This window comes from Eulemur rufifrons, chromosome 14 (genome assembly GCF_041146395.1).
Source record: "Eulemur rufifrons isolate Redbay chromosome 14, OSU_ERuf_1, whole genome shotgun sequence".
Taxonomy (NCBI): Eukaryota; Metazoa; Chordata; class Mammalia; order Primates; family Lemuridae; genus Eulemur; species Eulemur rufifrons.
Window position 1 is genome coordinate 32,550,726 of NC_090996.1, and position 14,067 is coordinate 32,564,792.

A 14,067-nucleotide genomic window follows, 5' to 3' on the forward strand; every position below is an offset into this window, starting at 1 on the left:
CCGTCTACAAATCGGAGAGACTATTTCACAGGCTTGCCGTGAAGCCACAAGACCCCGGGGTGTCCACAGACAGGGTGGGCTGTGTGGCTGTGGCGTGGCACCTCACTCGCGGGTTGGTTTCCTCACCCTCAACACGAGGACGGAAACGGCACTTACCTTACGGGGTCACCGGGAGGACGCTGTGGGAACAGACGGACCACCCGGTCAACTGGGAAGTGGGACGAGCAAGCCAGGCGCGTGGCTGTCATTTCTCATCGTCCCCTTCCTCTTCTCCCTCCTCTTCCCAGCATCACAGGTAGACACTTCTTCCAGGTGATCCACCAATGAATTTTCTTATAAAAGCCCAGCCTCGGGAGTCATTTGGGGGGAACAGACAGGGTCCAAGCAGTGGGTCCTTAGAGACTCTAGTTGGCACCAAGTGTCTGCATAGACTGGGGGGCAAATTGAGGGGCATGTGCCAAACAGGGAGCACGCAGACAGGGCCCAGGGCCATGCCAACGCCCACAGGTAAAGTACCCTACTCTCAGCCACCCGCTTAGCCCTATGCCGACGTCTTGCCGTAGCTAATTATTTCCATCCCATCGTTTCCGTACCATTTTTTCGCTTTGCATCAACTCACGTTATTTTACTCAAATATTTTCAAAGGGAATTTCAGACCACCACGACAAATGGAAAACCAGCACCGATTGCTATCAAGAGATCATCATAAAACTAAATACATAATGACAGATACGAAACGACAGTCTGTGTGCCACTGAGGTCATCTCAGGGTCACCCACAACTCGGAAACAGATCACACTACGCGGCACGATGACTGCACTGTCGAGAGGCTGGGAACGTGTGATTTTGGAAGCATCGGGGCCGGGGGCTTCCTGGACACTGTATCTGGATGGCTGGCAGAGGAGAGACACACAGGACTCCACCAGCGTCACCCACAGTCTCGTGCCCCGATGACTCCAGGTCCAGGACTGTGATGCACACGCCCAGAGCGCCCAGTAAGCACCCTGTCTTCACCACGACAACAACCAAATGCCATTAAACGTCCTTCCCATCTTCCCTGCAACCTGGGACCCTCATGCCAGAAGGTCAAGGGGACCAGCCTGTGGCCCTTCCGCCAAGCACCGCGTCCCAGACCCCTTCCCCAGTGGACCTGGTACTTCCAGAGGGCAGCACTCAGCTTTCGTACGGGAGCCAGAGGCCGAGAACACCCCCTCCCTTTCCGCCAACCCCCGGCGTTTCCTAACAGAAACCGCGCACGTGCTCAGGAAAATGTATTCCCCGCAAACCCAGTTACTTCTTCAGCAAGATGGGTTCCAGGTAGAAACCATGACGCGGACCAAGGGGGCTGGAAAGGATGTAGAAGGAGTTTCAAAACCTAATCTGTTCAGCGAAATGCTTCCACTTACTGCGTCTTGCGGACCGCTCCTGGCACCGGGGAGGAGGGCTGAGCCTTCAGACGTGTAGTCCTGGCAAAAACAAACAACAAAAAAAGGTTGTATCATACTGTGCAGTTATCAGGGGGTAAAAAATAAATAAATAAATAAATAAATAAATAAAAGGTTGGGGAATCCAGGTTGTGGAAGAAATTCTAATTTGGGGTCACCCGGTTTAGCAAGATCTCAGAATGTCTCCCCACGTTTAGCCACAGTCCCCCCAACCCTGTTGTCTCTGCCCACCCCCTGCAGGAGTCGGGACCCTCACTGCCTAGGACGGTGGCCCCTGGCCCCGCGTGGCTACCGAGCCGCATGTCCAGGCTGTGCTGAAAAAAATGTGCTACGAGTATTAACACAAAATACACACTGGGTTCTGAAGACACCGGGAAGGAATATAAAATAGCTCATTCATATTAATATCTCATTAATATTTTCATATCGATTACATGTTAGAATGACAATATTTAATAATATATAAAAATAAAATATATTGCTGTTTAAAAATGTAAATATATTAAGACTAACTCAAATAAAATTTATCATTACAATTAATTTCATCTGTTCCTTTTTAATTTTTAACGTGGCTACCAGCAGATTTTAAATCGTGTCCCTGATTCTCCTGACGCTTCTGCGTGGCAGCGCTGGTCCCCATCCCAGCCCGGAGACACCGATGTCCCTAACTCTCCACCCCAGTGACAGCCCGAGTTGCGGGAGCCCCTGTGTGCTCGACGCTCTTTGTGCATTTCCTTCCTTTGTTCCCACACGGAGATCAGGGAACAGGTCTCACGCCGGCCCCACGTTGCAGGTGGAGAAGCAACAGGGAGGCCAGGGCTGGTCTGGGGTAACTCGGCGGGGCTCAGGCAGAGCCACGGCCTGAACCGCGCCCTCCCGCTGCAGACACGGGATGTGAGCCGCCACCTTGTATCCTTCCCCGGTGCCTGTATCTGCGTCCCCGCAAGGCACGATGCACAGGGCCATGTGAAAGCTGGTCACCATCAACTCTGGGCAAAGGCCAAGTGCCAGTAGTGCCTAAAGCTCCACATGTTAATTAGCCAAGAGTCGGCGGGGGCTTTGGCCTGGAGTCACCCCTTAAGCCTCCTGGGCAGACAGAGCGTCTTGTGTTCATGCCTGGGGTCGGGAGGGAGAGACAGACAGACAGAGAGATCGAAAGAGAGAAACAGAAGGGGAGACGCTCCCCACTCCTCTGGGACCAGCCGTGACAGTCACCCACCCACAGGTACCCGAACTGTTCCTGCAAACAGTTCTGAACTCATGCCGAGAAGGCATTTCTTGTTGTTTCCCTCTTTGCCGTTTTCCAGCAGACATAGGTCATGGAAAAATCTAGTGACCAGAAAACCAAACTTGTGTCTGTACCTCTCCTTTCCCTACACAGAGAACAGTCCCTGTGCCACACACACACACACACACACACACCCCAGTGTACTGAAATGAATGAACGAACTTAAGCACAAATCACACCCCCCTCCAGGGACGGCCCAAAGAAGTGGCTTGAGAGGAGAGAGAAGGGGGAAGATGTCGCCCATGCAGTGATTTTGCTGCCCAATACGCCAATTCTCCTCTGAGAGAGTGGCCTTTGGCCCGGCAATGTTTGCTGTTCTCAGCCCAAATGCAACAGGTGGGCCAGCCAAGAAGTGCGTGTGAAGCCCAGCAGATGTCAGCCAAGTGATGAGACTCGAGTCTCAAGTTGTAGATGCCCCGGGGCCCCTGTCCACAGGGCGGTCATTTCTTTGGAAGGGACCTCCCCCCATGACTGTGACGGGTGACCCAACACCCGCACGCCTGCCCCGACAGCACCGATCTGAAATGGGAACTGAGACAGGTGGAAACGGCACTGCGTTCTGTTGGACTCCAGGTGTCCAGGGCTCCGCGGCCACCACCAGCCCTGGGAAGGTGAAATTCAGGCTGAGTCGGAGCGAAGAGTCTTCCAGAGGAAGGGTTAGGGTTAGGGTTAGGGATTGGGAGAAAAGGGAACAGAGGCGCCAGGAAACCAGTGTCCCCAAGCCTGCTGGAGAGAGACCGCTTAGGACTCACTCTCGAGTATGACCCCACTTGGGGACCGTGTTGCCAGAGGAAACTCCCATCCGGCTGCCCCCGCAGAGCTGTCTCCATCTCTCTGCCCTTCCTCACTTCCCAGCCCCTCCCACTAGAGAGGCCCCCACACCCCCAACCCTGAGCCAGGCCCAGCGGCCTGGCGTCCTACTTAGCTGCCTGTCCCTGCTTGCCCCTCACCCAGGTGGTGTGAGCACAGGGCACCTTCGTCCTGGGAGACAGAGGACGGCACCGACTCGGGCTGCTCACTTCGAAAGGCCTCTCTGCCCCTCCTGCCACCTTCAGACCTCTTCGCACCCGCGATAGTGCGTGCACCCACCTGGACGGGCCCCCACCTTCTCAACCCAGTCCCTGTGTCATCCTGAGCAAAGCGCCGGCTCTGTGCCCAACCCGTGTCCCTCTCTGCCTCCTCACGTTGAGAACAGCGATGCACACATGCAAAAGCACATGCCAAGTCAGATGGAGCAGAGGGCAGGAAGCGGATCCACGCTAAAAGACGCGGCCTCTCAGAGACGGGAAGCGGCGGCTGCCTGATGCTGTACTAGTTTCCAGAAAGCCTCGTTCTTTTCCCCAAATCCTCTCTATAAACTTCCGTATCTTCTGACTTCAGCTGATCCATCCTAATGAAACTTCTCAAGGAGGAGACAGAAGATTCAGTAGTCGACCCTCCTTAGATCCCAAACTGGGGCCCTGAGCCCGGTGCCTCCCCGGCTGCTGCCTGACCGTCGTCTCCGAGTCCTTCCTCCTCGTCCCCGGCCGTCCCCAGTGGTCTAGGGGTCTGTCCTGGGACTGCGGCCCTCTCGTGCCTCAGTCTGCAGCTTTCAAAAGCTGGGACATGAATCCCCAGCACAGAGGACTGAGCTGGTTCAAACCACGGCCGAGGCAGAGAGTCAGGCTGGCAGGCATCGCCCTCCCGGGGCCTGGCATAGGCTGGTGTCTGCTCCCAGGGAACAGTGGAGGAGGCATTAGAATATGAGATTCTCCATGTAAAAATGACCTCTAAAGGGTCCATCCTTAGGTTAACAGAAGGCCAAGACCACGGCCCATTAAAGCCTCCTGAGCAACGGACAGAGGGGGTGGGGGTGCCGGGTGCTGGACACGTGAGTTCCCAGTGATGAGCCACCTGCACGGACCAAGATGGTGCAGGGCTCCACGCCCAGGCACGGCTGACTGAAGCCTCCTGCATGACAGGCAGGCGTGGGGTCTGGGGAAGGTGGGTGCCCAGGGGTGGAGCAGGAGGACCTTGCACGGACCAAGGCTGTAAAAGACAGATGGGGGCCGGTGGCTCTAAAGGTCCTAAAAGGTTCTGGCCACAAGGATGTGACGTTCCTCCTTAGGAAGTGCGGATGCCAAGAGGATGAGGCCACGTCACAGCCTTTGGATGTTCACACGCCAGGCACCTCTCCGCCACACCTCAGAAACATCGTTCTATGAGTCGCAAAAAAAAATCATAATAATGACATAACACATGGTCCGGCTACAGGACATAACACAGTCAAATCAAATGTAGGTTTGTATAATCTCAGAGTAGCAGAGAAGACCTTTTTAATTATGATCCCCAAACCAAAAAGCCTTGAAATAAAAGACTAAAGAGTTTGCCTACATACAATTTTATGCATGCAAAATAATGCCATAAACAAAGTAGAAGACAAAAAGCAACATGAAAAAATTATAACCTATGGAACAAAGGGGTCACTTCCTTCATACATAAAGAGCTTTCCCAAATCAATAAAAAAAACACCAAAGGAAGTCAACAGGAAAAAAAACTAGCAACAGGGATCTACAGACCCTTCTCCAGGGAGACGGCCACACATAGGCCTGTTAGACACATTAAGAAACCCGCATGATCCTCATAATTAAGACTTCACTCATAATAAAAGAAATGTAAATTAAGGCAATATATTATGTTTTACTGAGACTAAAAAAGATGAACACTGAATAAAGTATGAAAATCATAAGGCTGTCAAGAAACACGTGTTCGTATACATAGTGGATTTATATATGGGTCAGTGTTTTAAAAGTGGATAATACTTAGGCTAGTGATTCCATGTTTCGGAATTTCTGCTATTTAAATGTCAATATTCATTGAAGCAGTTTTTGTAATTACAAAATAGTGGGAACAACATAAATTCCATAATTCAGAGACCAAGTAAACAGGCCATGGCGAATGCAGACACCCTCCGTTAAGATAATAAGGCTGCTCCGTATGCAATGACGGGGGAAACAGCAAACGCACGGTGGTAGGCACGTCACGCCCCTGCCGCTCACTGCTTTAAGAACATGTGCATTTCTAGCATCTGCACTGAAATTTTCAGAAGACAGACAAGAAACTGATACCCCAAAACAGGCCGCTTTTGGAGAGAGGAACTAGTTGGCTAGGTAGAAGAGAAGCCAATTTTACTCTTCTGGCTCATGAATTTTGTATTCTAGGCATGTATTATTAACTGAAAATGTCTATTCTACCTTAAAATTTTTATTTGATTAAAAAAAATAACTTAAGGGAAAAACGCATGACAACACTAGCAAGATTTTTTGGGTAGGGATTCATTTCTTGACATTTTCTGGAAAAAAAAATTTAGCTCCTATACTATGGGGCATGACTTAGGGTCACTTTGGAGGACAAGAGTCCGGTCAGTGTGGCCTGAATGCAGAAATGCTGGCACGGGGGGACATATTCCCGGTTTTTTATCAGGAACTGTACATTGGTGGCACAGAAGCCACCATCCTCTGTCATGTTCCCAGAGCAGGCAGCACTAATCGATCGCTACATTTTACTGCCAGGGTAGATGCGCTCTCCGAATCCATCCCGGCACATCCAGCAAATGGCAAATGCTACCTGCCCGTGTGCACTGATGAGATGGTTAAAATCAAACCTTGTCCCTGGGGAGGGTAACCATGGGGCAAAGCCCCCCAGAAATCTGGAAGCAGGGTCTCCGATGACGTTTCCTCGGCACCCACATCCTGGCCCGGGTCCGAGTCTGTGACAGCCAGCCTGCCACCACCCCGGGTCCTCTGCCCACGCCCCACACTCAGGCTCCCCAAGGCCCATCTTAATGTCATCCGGGCCCCACATGACCGTCCCTGAGTCAAAACACCCAGGGCCCTTCCCAGGAAATGCCAGTTAACCTTCAGTAAGCAACTCCGGCTGCCCTCGCTTCCCCCAACTTAGAAAATTCCGTGTAAATGTCAGATTAAGCTCTTCAGCCCTCTGCTTTTAAAATGAGAGATAAAATTTAGCTCCCTATTCCCAGATGTTAAAATCTCTGCTTCTCCCCAGGGCACAGAAATCAATGCAAGTAAGCTCCGTTTTTTCTTCCCCTTGGAACACTACCACTTCCAGCAATTTATTTGACTGACTATGCCTTCTATTACCATGTAAATTGTTTCAGACTGCGGGAAAAAAAAGTATTAATCTCCTCTCAGTAAGTCATAAAATAAAGAAATCAATTTCAAGGTCAATTTAGCCCAAATAACACCTGCTGCCCTTTTTTGTAACATGCAGACTTCTCTGGAACGCTAGGCTGTTGTCTAAGGCATCAAGACGCAGCTACGGAAAACCCGGTTTCACATCAATCAAGGCAGTGCCAGGCAAGACCCTGGCCTCCTGGTCCAGGATCCCCAGCTGGGAGTTTGGGACAAACAAGGTTGACAGGACCCTGCAGAGTGGGCCTCTACAGGCCAAGGCAGGGGAGGGGAAGGTATAATTGGGTTCAAGGCATGAGTCTGGCTGGACTGCTGTGTGACTCTGGGAACGTTACTTAACCTCTCTGGGCCTCAGGGTCCCTGTCTGTAAAATTACTTAACATAAAATGAGGACTAGGTGATCTTGCAGAACCTTTCAATCCAGTCCATAGTGGAGTTTGCCAAAGGTGAGACACCCACCCTGGAGAAGTGGCCTGAACAGCTACTTTCCTGCCTCAACAGGTAGTGCAGGGCAGTGGTTAAGGACACAGGCTCTGGAGCCCAAACCGTCTCTGTTCCGCCTGAGAACTACACAGCCTTGGACAAGATACTTCACTTCCATTCTCTGAGTTTTTGCTCTGGAAGATGGCGGTAATGACATTACATGTTTCTAGAAAGAAAACTATCGTCCTCAGTGTGGGATGAGAAAACTAGACTGAGAGCAGTCAAGTGACTTGCCCAAGGTCGCCCGATCCTTGGGCAGATCAGGTCTGAACCCTGGGACCCCGGAGCCTCAGGCAGCTGATCGCAGCAGACACGGAACAGACCACGTCCGACAAGGTCAACACTGATGCCGCTACGGAGGAGGCGCCCGGTCCTCCTGGGATGTGAACTAGAAAGGCGGGTGGTCGTTAACTGAGCGCCCACTACGTGCTCCAGCCCGTGATCCCGCAGCCGGTGGAGTGGCAGAAGCAGGAAGGGGACTGGGGCTCTGCACCACAATTCCCAGGGACTTAGAAATAAAGCTTTACTGAGATGTAATTCCTATAACACACAATTCTGCCGTTTAAAGTATACAGTTCACTGGTCTGTAGTATCTTCACAGCATGTGCAGCCATCACTGCATTCTGAGAACACTGTCATCACCCCAGAAAGAAACCCCACGCCCTTTAGCGACCCCTCGATCCCCACCCCGCAGCTCCCACGGCCCTAAGCGATCGCCAGTCTACAGAGGGCTTGCGGCTGCGCTGCTCCAGCCCTGTGTCTGTCCCCACATGGCCTTCTCCGTGCGTTCCTGCACCGCCTCCTTTTCTGTCTCTTATAAAGTCATTGGACTTAGGGCAAGATAGTCTCATCTGGAGACCCGTAAACTAATTACGTCTGTAAAGACCCTCTTTCTAAATAAGACCATACTCACAGGTTCCAGGGGTAAGGACTTGGACATATATTTAGGAGCCACCATTCAACCCACTACCATACACAAACAAAAGACGCCCAGGGCTCTACCCACACACGAGTCAGGCTCTCCAGCATGAACATTGAGTATCTGTAATTCTCGAACCTGCCCAGGTGATGACCGTGTGCAGCCAGGCTGTGCACCCAGGTCTAAGCACGGAGTAAATGCCGTGGTGGTCCTGGAGGGGGGTGTCTTTGGGGAGTCAGGGTCACCCCAGGAGGTGGCAGGACATCTGCATGTGGCCGTGCCGGGCTCCCCACGGGGAGAGCCCATAGCTCTCATATGCCACGGCAGCCCCTAAACCTCCAACCGTACTCTCCAAAGAGAGGTCAGTGAATCAAAACATAGGATGCTCACAAAGCGAAACACGGCTACGTGCAGAGGGCAGCCACAGATCCAAGACCCTGTCAATGTCTGCAAGTTTAAACATCCCCACAGAGCCAAGCGGTGGAAATGCCCCCAATGTCCACCAGCTGATGATGCATAAATGGGGACCATCCACACAATGAAATATTACCCAGCCTTAAAAAGGAATGAATTAGTGATCCACGCTACAAGGAGAAACCTTGAAAACACTGTGCTCAGTGAAACAAGCCAGTCACAGAACACCACGCGTTGCGTGATTCTGTTGAGGTGCCATGCCCAGGGCACGCAAACCTATAGAGATAAAAAGCCCATTAGTAATTTCCAAGGACTGGGGAAGGGGTAGAATAGGGAATAACTGCTCAGTGGATACAGGGCATTATTTGGGGGAGATAAAAACTCTTTGGAACTATAATAGATCGAGGTGCTGGTTGCCCAACATTGTGAATGCATTAAATGCCACTGAATTGTTTACATCAAAACGGTTCATTTTATGTTACATGAATTATACCTCATTTAAAAAAAAAAAAAAAAGACACAAAGAATCCCAGCAGGCCCAGGCTTTAATCTCTCTTTTTGTGCTTTGACCATAGTTTTTCAAACAAAAATAAATATATAAAACCACAGACTTCTACATACATCTGTACAATCAAAAGCAGCTTTCTTCTCCATTCATCTCCAAAGCCATTAAAATTAATAGGGTCTGTATCAGGAATGTCTAATAGAGTCACCGACTCACTGAATCGAGAAACAGGCACCCGCAGTAGCAGAACTGCAGGTCCCGCGGCGCAACGAGAACTTCGGTCTCAGGTGAGCGAAGGGGCGCCGCACAGGGGCCCCGCCCTCCTCTCCCCTCCCTGGATCAGGGACAGCCTCCGACACCCGCGGGGGGTGACCACACTGGGGACAGAGCAACCCACCCGGCTGTGCCGCCCTGCAAGGGGAGATTTGTGCAAACAGAAGCTGGAGACGGATGACAGAAACCAGTCTGGGAGAGAAACAACACTTGATCCCCGCGCCCTAGCGAGGGAAGGTACAGCGTGAAAAATGTCCATTTGCAAGTGGCCAAGAGCGCCGGAGACAGACGCGGTGAGACGAGGGAAGGCAGGACACAAAGCAGTCTCGGCAGAGACGCGGCCGCGTGGTGATAACGGAGGCGTTAGCAATGCGAGAGGAAGCTCCGACGTATCTCTGGCTCAGGATGCCGAACACAGCACTCCAGCTCTCCCGAGGACGGGCGGAGCAGGGCGGCCGGGGAAGGGGAGCTTTTGCGAGATGAAGTCGGGGACAACGGCAGAACAAGTGAAGTGTTAAATAAATGCTCCCCGAACGTAATCAGGAGGGACAGCACTCAAATGAGGATGTCTGACAAGGGCCTTTTATCCAATCTGCTCAGGCCTCCTGAGAGAGGGGGTGTCAGTAACTCGCATGACAATCACGGGCCATCCATGCAGGAAGGGGACAGTTCAAGCATGGGGGACCAGGCGGGCTGATGAGAGGGACGTGGGCCAGACTCAGTGGGACCAGGAATGCCTGGGCAGCCTTGCGCTCTCCGGGCCACTCCAGGAGAGAAGTCGCTGAGAAGGAAGGCGGCCCCGGCAGAGAAACCCTACACCTGGGAGGTTAATGCTCAGGCGCCAGACTGGGGCAGCCGGCGTCTGAGACCCTGCTGTGCGCTCTAGCAGGTGCATGACCTGGAGCAGCGCACTCATTTCTCCCAGCCACAGCTTCCCCATCCGGAGAATGGGGATGACAGCCCTTGTCACAGGAAGCTTTTAAATGAGACTGAATAGTCCAGTAAATCTCAGCTGCTACCATCCTCATTTCACAGAGAGGGAAGTGGAGGCCAGGGGGGTTAAACGATGTCAGGGGATTCTATGCTGCAGATTTTATTCAGACCATGTTATTTGATCTCTGTGACAACCCGTGAACCACTGCCTGCGTGCAAAAGCAGGCTCGACCTCGCCCTTGCTGTGTGACCTTGGGCATGTTATGTTCCTCTCTGTGCCTCAGTGCCCTCATCTGTCAAAATGTAGACAATGATCCTTTTTTGTGAGGGAGTTAAGGTGTGTAAAGGTCTGAGAATAGACCCTGGCTCCCAAGTCCTCAATAAACGTGACTACATATATTATCACTGATTTTTGCTCACCTTACAGACAAGGCCCAGAGAGGGTAAGAAAATCGTTCAAGGACACACAGCTGATGAGGGGCAGAGTCTATCTGACTGTGGTCACAAGCTTGTTTCTTTTGTATTTGGGGCTCAACTAGCAACCACCTCTTCCAGGAGGTCCCCAGGCCCACTGAGGCACAGCAGGGTACACAGGTTAAGAAGATGTGCTTTCGATCCAGAAAAGCCTGGGTTCAAGTCCTGGCTCTGCTCTTGCTTTGACCTTGGAGGGTTGTTTAAACCCTCTAGTCTTGGCTTCCTAATCTTTAAGGGGGCAATCGCGGGAGCACATCAATTCCTCCATACATGGTAATGCCATGGTGACTGTCACTGTTTCCCGCTGGCTGTGGTCCAACGCCCTGTGGGGAAGGTGAGGCACGGATTCAGCTGAGCTGTGTCGCTGCGTCCTCCCACTCCGCTTGCCCCACAGCCCCGGCCCAGATGGCCCCATTCCTCACCCGCCTGTCTCTACCCCAGCCTCCCTTCCTGCCCAACAGCCTCGTGGGAGTGGGGCCTGATACTCAGGGGGCCGAGAAGAAGCCAAGTCCCCGGGATTAGGGCTCCCCAGAGACTGTCTGCCTGCAGAAGAGGGAGCTGTCACCTCTTTTAACAGTGAAATAATTGCAAGTTTGAATGTGGATTCTATACCGAACAACTGCAATTAGAAGCCACCTTCTGTTCAGAACAACTGCTGCTTAAATGTAATCCCTGCGCTGTGCATAAAACCCAAATGAGTTTCCCAGTTTTGCTTTCAGCTACACTCACTCATCTCCATCAGAGCATCCTCGGTTCTGTTCCCAAAGCTCACAGCATATCCTGCCTCTCACGGGCTTGTCTTTGTCCTGAGAAGACGTCCAAATGCCTCACCTGGGCCAGCGAGGCCTCATGTGGTCTGTCTCCAGCAACTTCTCCCTCTTCTCCCTCTACTCTCAGCCCCTCATGAGCTCCAGCTACCCCGTCTTTCCTTTCACCTCCTTGCACAGGCTGTCACTGGCTTGGAGAGCTCTCTATGCCCATTGTGCAACTGAACTCCTACACATCCTTCAGGTCAAGGTCCAAACATCACCTCCTCCAGGAAGCCTTCCCTGATGCTCCACGCTAACTATAAAACCCCTGTGACATGCTCTTGCAGCGTTGTGCACATCAGCCCCGTGGCACTTCCTACAGCTTGTAATTAGCTGCTTGCATTAGTTACTAACATAATTTGAATAATTACAAAGTGGATGACAGCCTCCCCCACTGACCTGAGTGCCCCAGCCATGGTCCACGGATGCTGCCTGGTGCTACCCCCAGCCCAGCCCCAGCTGGCACACAGTAGGTACACAATACGTATGAAAGAGCGTTTAATTATGCAAATGGCTTGTTCTTCCTAAAGAGAACAACTCGCTGGAGGTGGGGCCTCTGTCCCTGCCGTATTTCTGTTCCTCACAGAACCTAACACAGTCGCCGGCACGTAACAAGTGCTCAGTCTGAACTGGCAGAATTTTAAGCCAGACTCATGCTTTAGCTTCTGTTTTCTTTTTTGTCAGGAACATGCAAATAGGAGCCCAAGGCGGCCCTGCCTGCTTCTCCGTCAGATCCGTCCAGCGCAGTCTAGAAGGGCTGTTACCGTGGGTATTTGCATTTACCTAGGAAGACACACGGCCCTTTCCAGCTCATTAAAACCCACCGCAGCCCCGCGAGCTGACAGCCCTTGAATCATCCCAGCTGCAGACTCCCTCCCCAAGGAGCTGAGATAAAGCAAAGCCGTGTCCCTCTCGGCCTGTCCTCGTCGTCCCCACGGACCGGGAAGCAACAAGGACCAGCCGGCTGTGCCATTTGGGGAATGGGCTCGTTACCCCTCCGTCACCACACAGCCGTAACGCCGTGTGGCCGACAGGCCTGCCCTGGGCTGGAGTCCCTCCAGTTAAACCCCAGGGCAGGCGGCCCCACCTCCCAGCCCCGTGAGCAAAGACAGGGCAGTGTCGGAGGCCACGGAAGGTGACGTTTCCACCTGTTAGGTCCGTCCCGACGATCCCTGGTCCTCGGTTCCCAGTGTCAAGAGTGAGTCCTGGTACCGAGTGCAGCTGACGACTGAGTGATCACAAACACAAGGCAACCCCACGCCAACGGCCTGCTACAGAAGAGAAAGAAACCACACAATGCGACAGTGAAAAAGGAAGCCAGCCACGGTGAAAGCACTGTCCCGAGAGAGGAAGGGGTCAGACTCCACCAGTGGAGAAAGACGTTGAGGACTCCCAGGTGGCTTCGTTTCACCTCCCTGGTCTGGGGGGGGCTTGCGGGAGGTGTGGGGTGTAACCCAGTGACTGCCAGGCGTTCTGCACTTTCCCATAACCCCTTCCCCTGATTGGTCCCCGGCTTCCCGACCCCTAGGACGCCCCCTCCTGGCCTACACCCACCACCTGCAGATTTGGTCCCTACCTAACACATCCTGGTCCCAAGGGTGGCCAGCGCAGGGAGCCCCAAATCCACATAAGGCAGGTGTTTGAAGGCTACGAGCCTCCCAAGGAGAGCGACCAGTGCCGAAGCAGGACCACCTGGAGTGGGCACCGAGGCCAATCTGGGCGGCACCCAAGTCACCTAGGGGATGAGGCGGGCAAGTCCATCCACCCCATGGGGAGAGGGAGCCACTTCCCGTCCCCTCGAGAGGCTCTGCAAGCCCCATCAGCACTTACCCCGTGGAAGACGGTACCAGGCAAAGCTGAGACCCCCGCAGCTGGGCATGTTTTCCCACAAGCTCGGCTACCAATCGGGGCCCGCAGCTGCCCCCGGATCAGGGCGGAATGCATTCGGCCAGCACTCCCAGAATCCGGAAAAGCAAGACTCCACGCCTTGGCTCTCACCCACCCGTCCATGGCTGGGGTCCTTCCAGGTACCGTCACCTCGCCAGACCCAAGGGAGGCAGCTGGGGACAGGGGAGACAGGGTCCCTGCCCTCTCGGGCCTTACAGGCCATTGTGGGAGGTGCAGAGGATGTACTTAAAAAGTTAACAGGGCAAGTACTGTGTGGTAAGTACCCTGAGAGGAGAAGTGCAGGGAGCTCCAGGATCCTACCTGGGGTATCCAGTCGGGGATGGTTCCCTTAAGAAAGACCCCAGGGATGGCAGGAGTTGGCAGCAGTACCCTCAGGAGCAATCCTGGCTGCGGGGGCGTCCGGCCAAGGCCCAGGGCTGGCAC

The 14,067-nt window shown here is 53.0% G+C and overlaps 1 protein-coding gene across 2 annotated transcripts in view; it reads right to left on the reverse strand.

Moving 5' to 3' along the window:
• Positions 1-14,067, reverse strand: part of RBFOX1 (RNA binding fox-1 homolog 1) — a 1,926,172-nt gene that overhangs the window by 1,675,721 nt on the left and 236,384 nt on the right. For both annotated transcript variants that reach the window (XM_069486148.1, XM_069486147.1), the window contains exon 3: positions 1,407-1,466. In XM_069486148.1, coding sequence (XP_069342249.1) covers positions 1,407-1,466 — 60 coding nt within the window. The remainder of the gene's footprint in view (positions 1-1,406; positions 1,467-14,067) is intronic.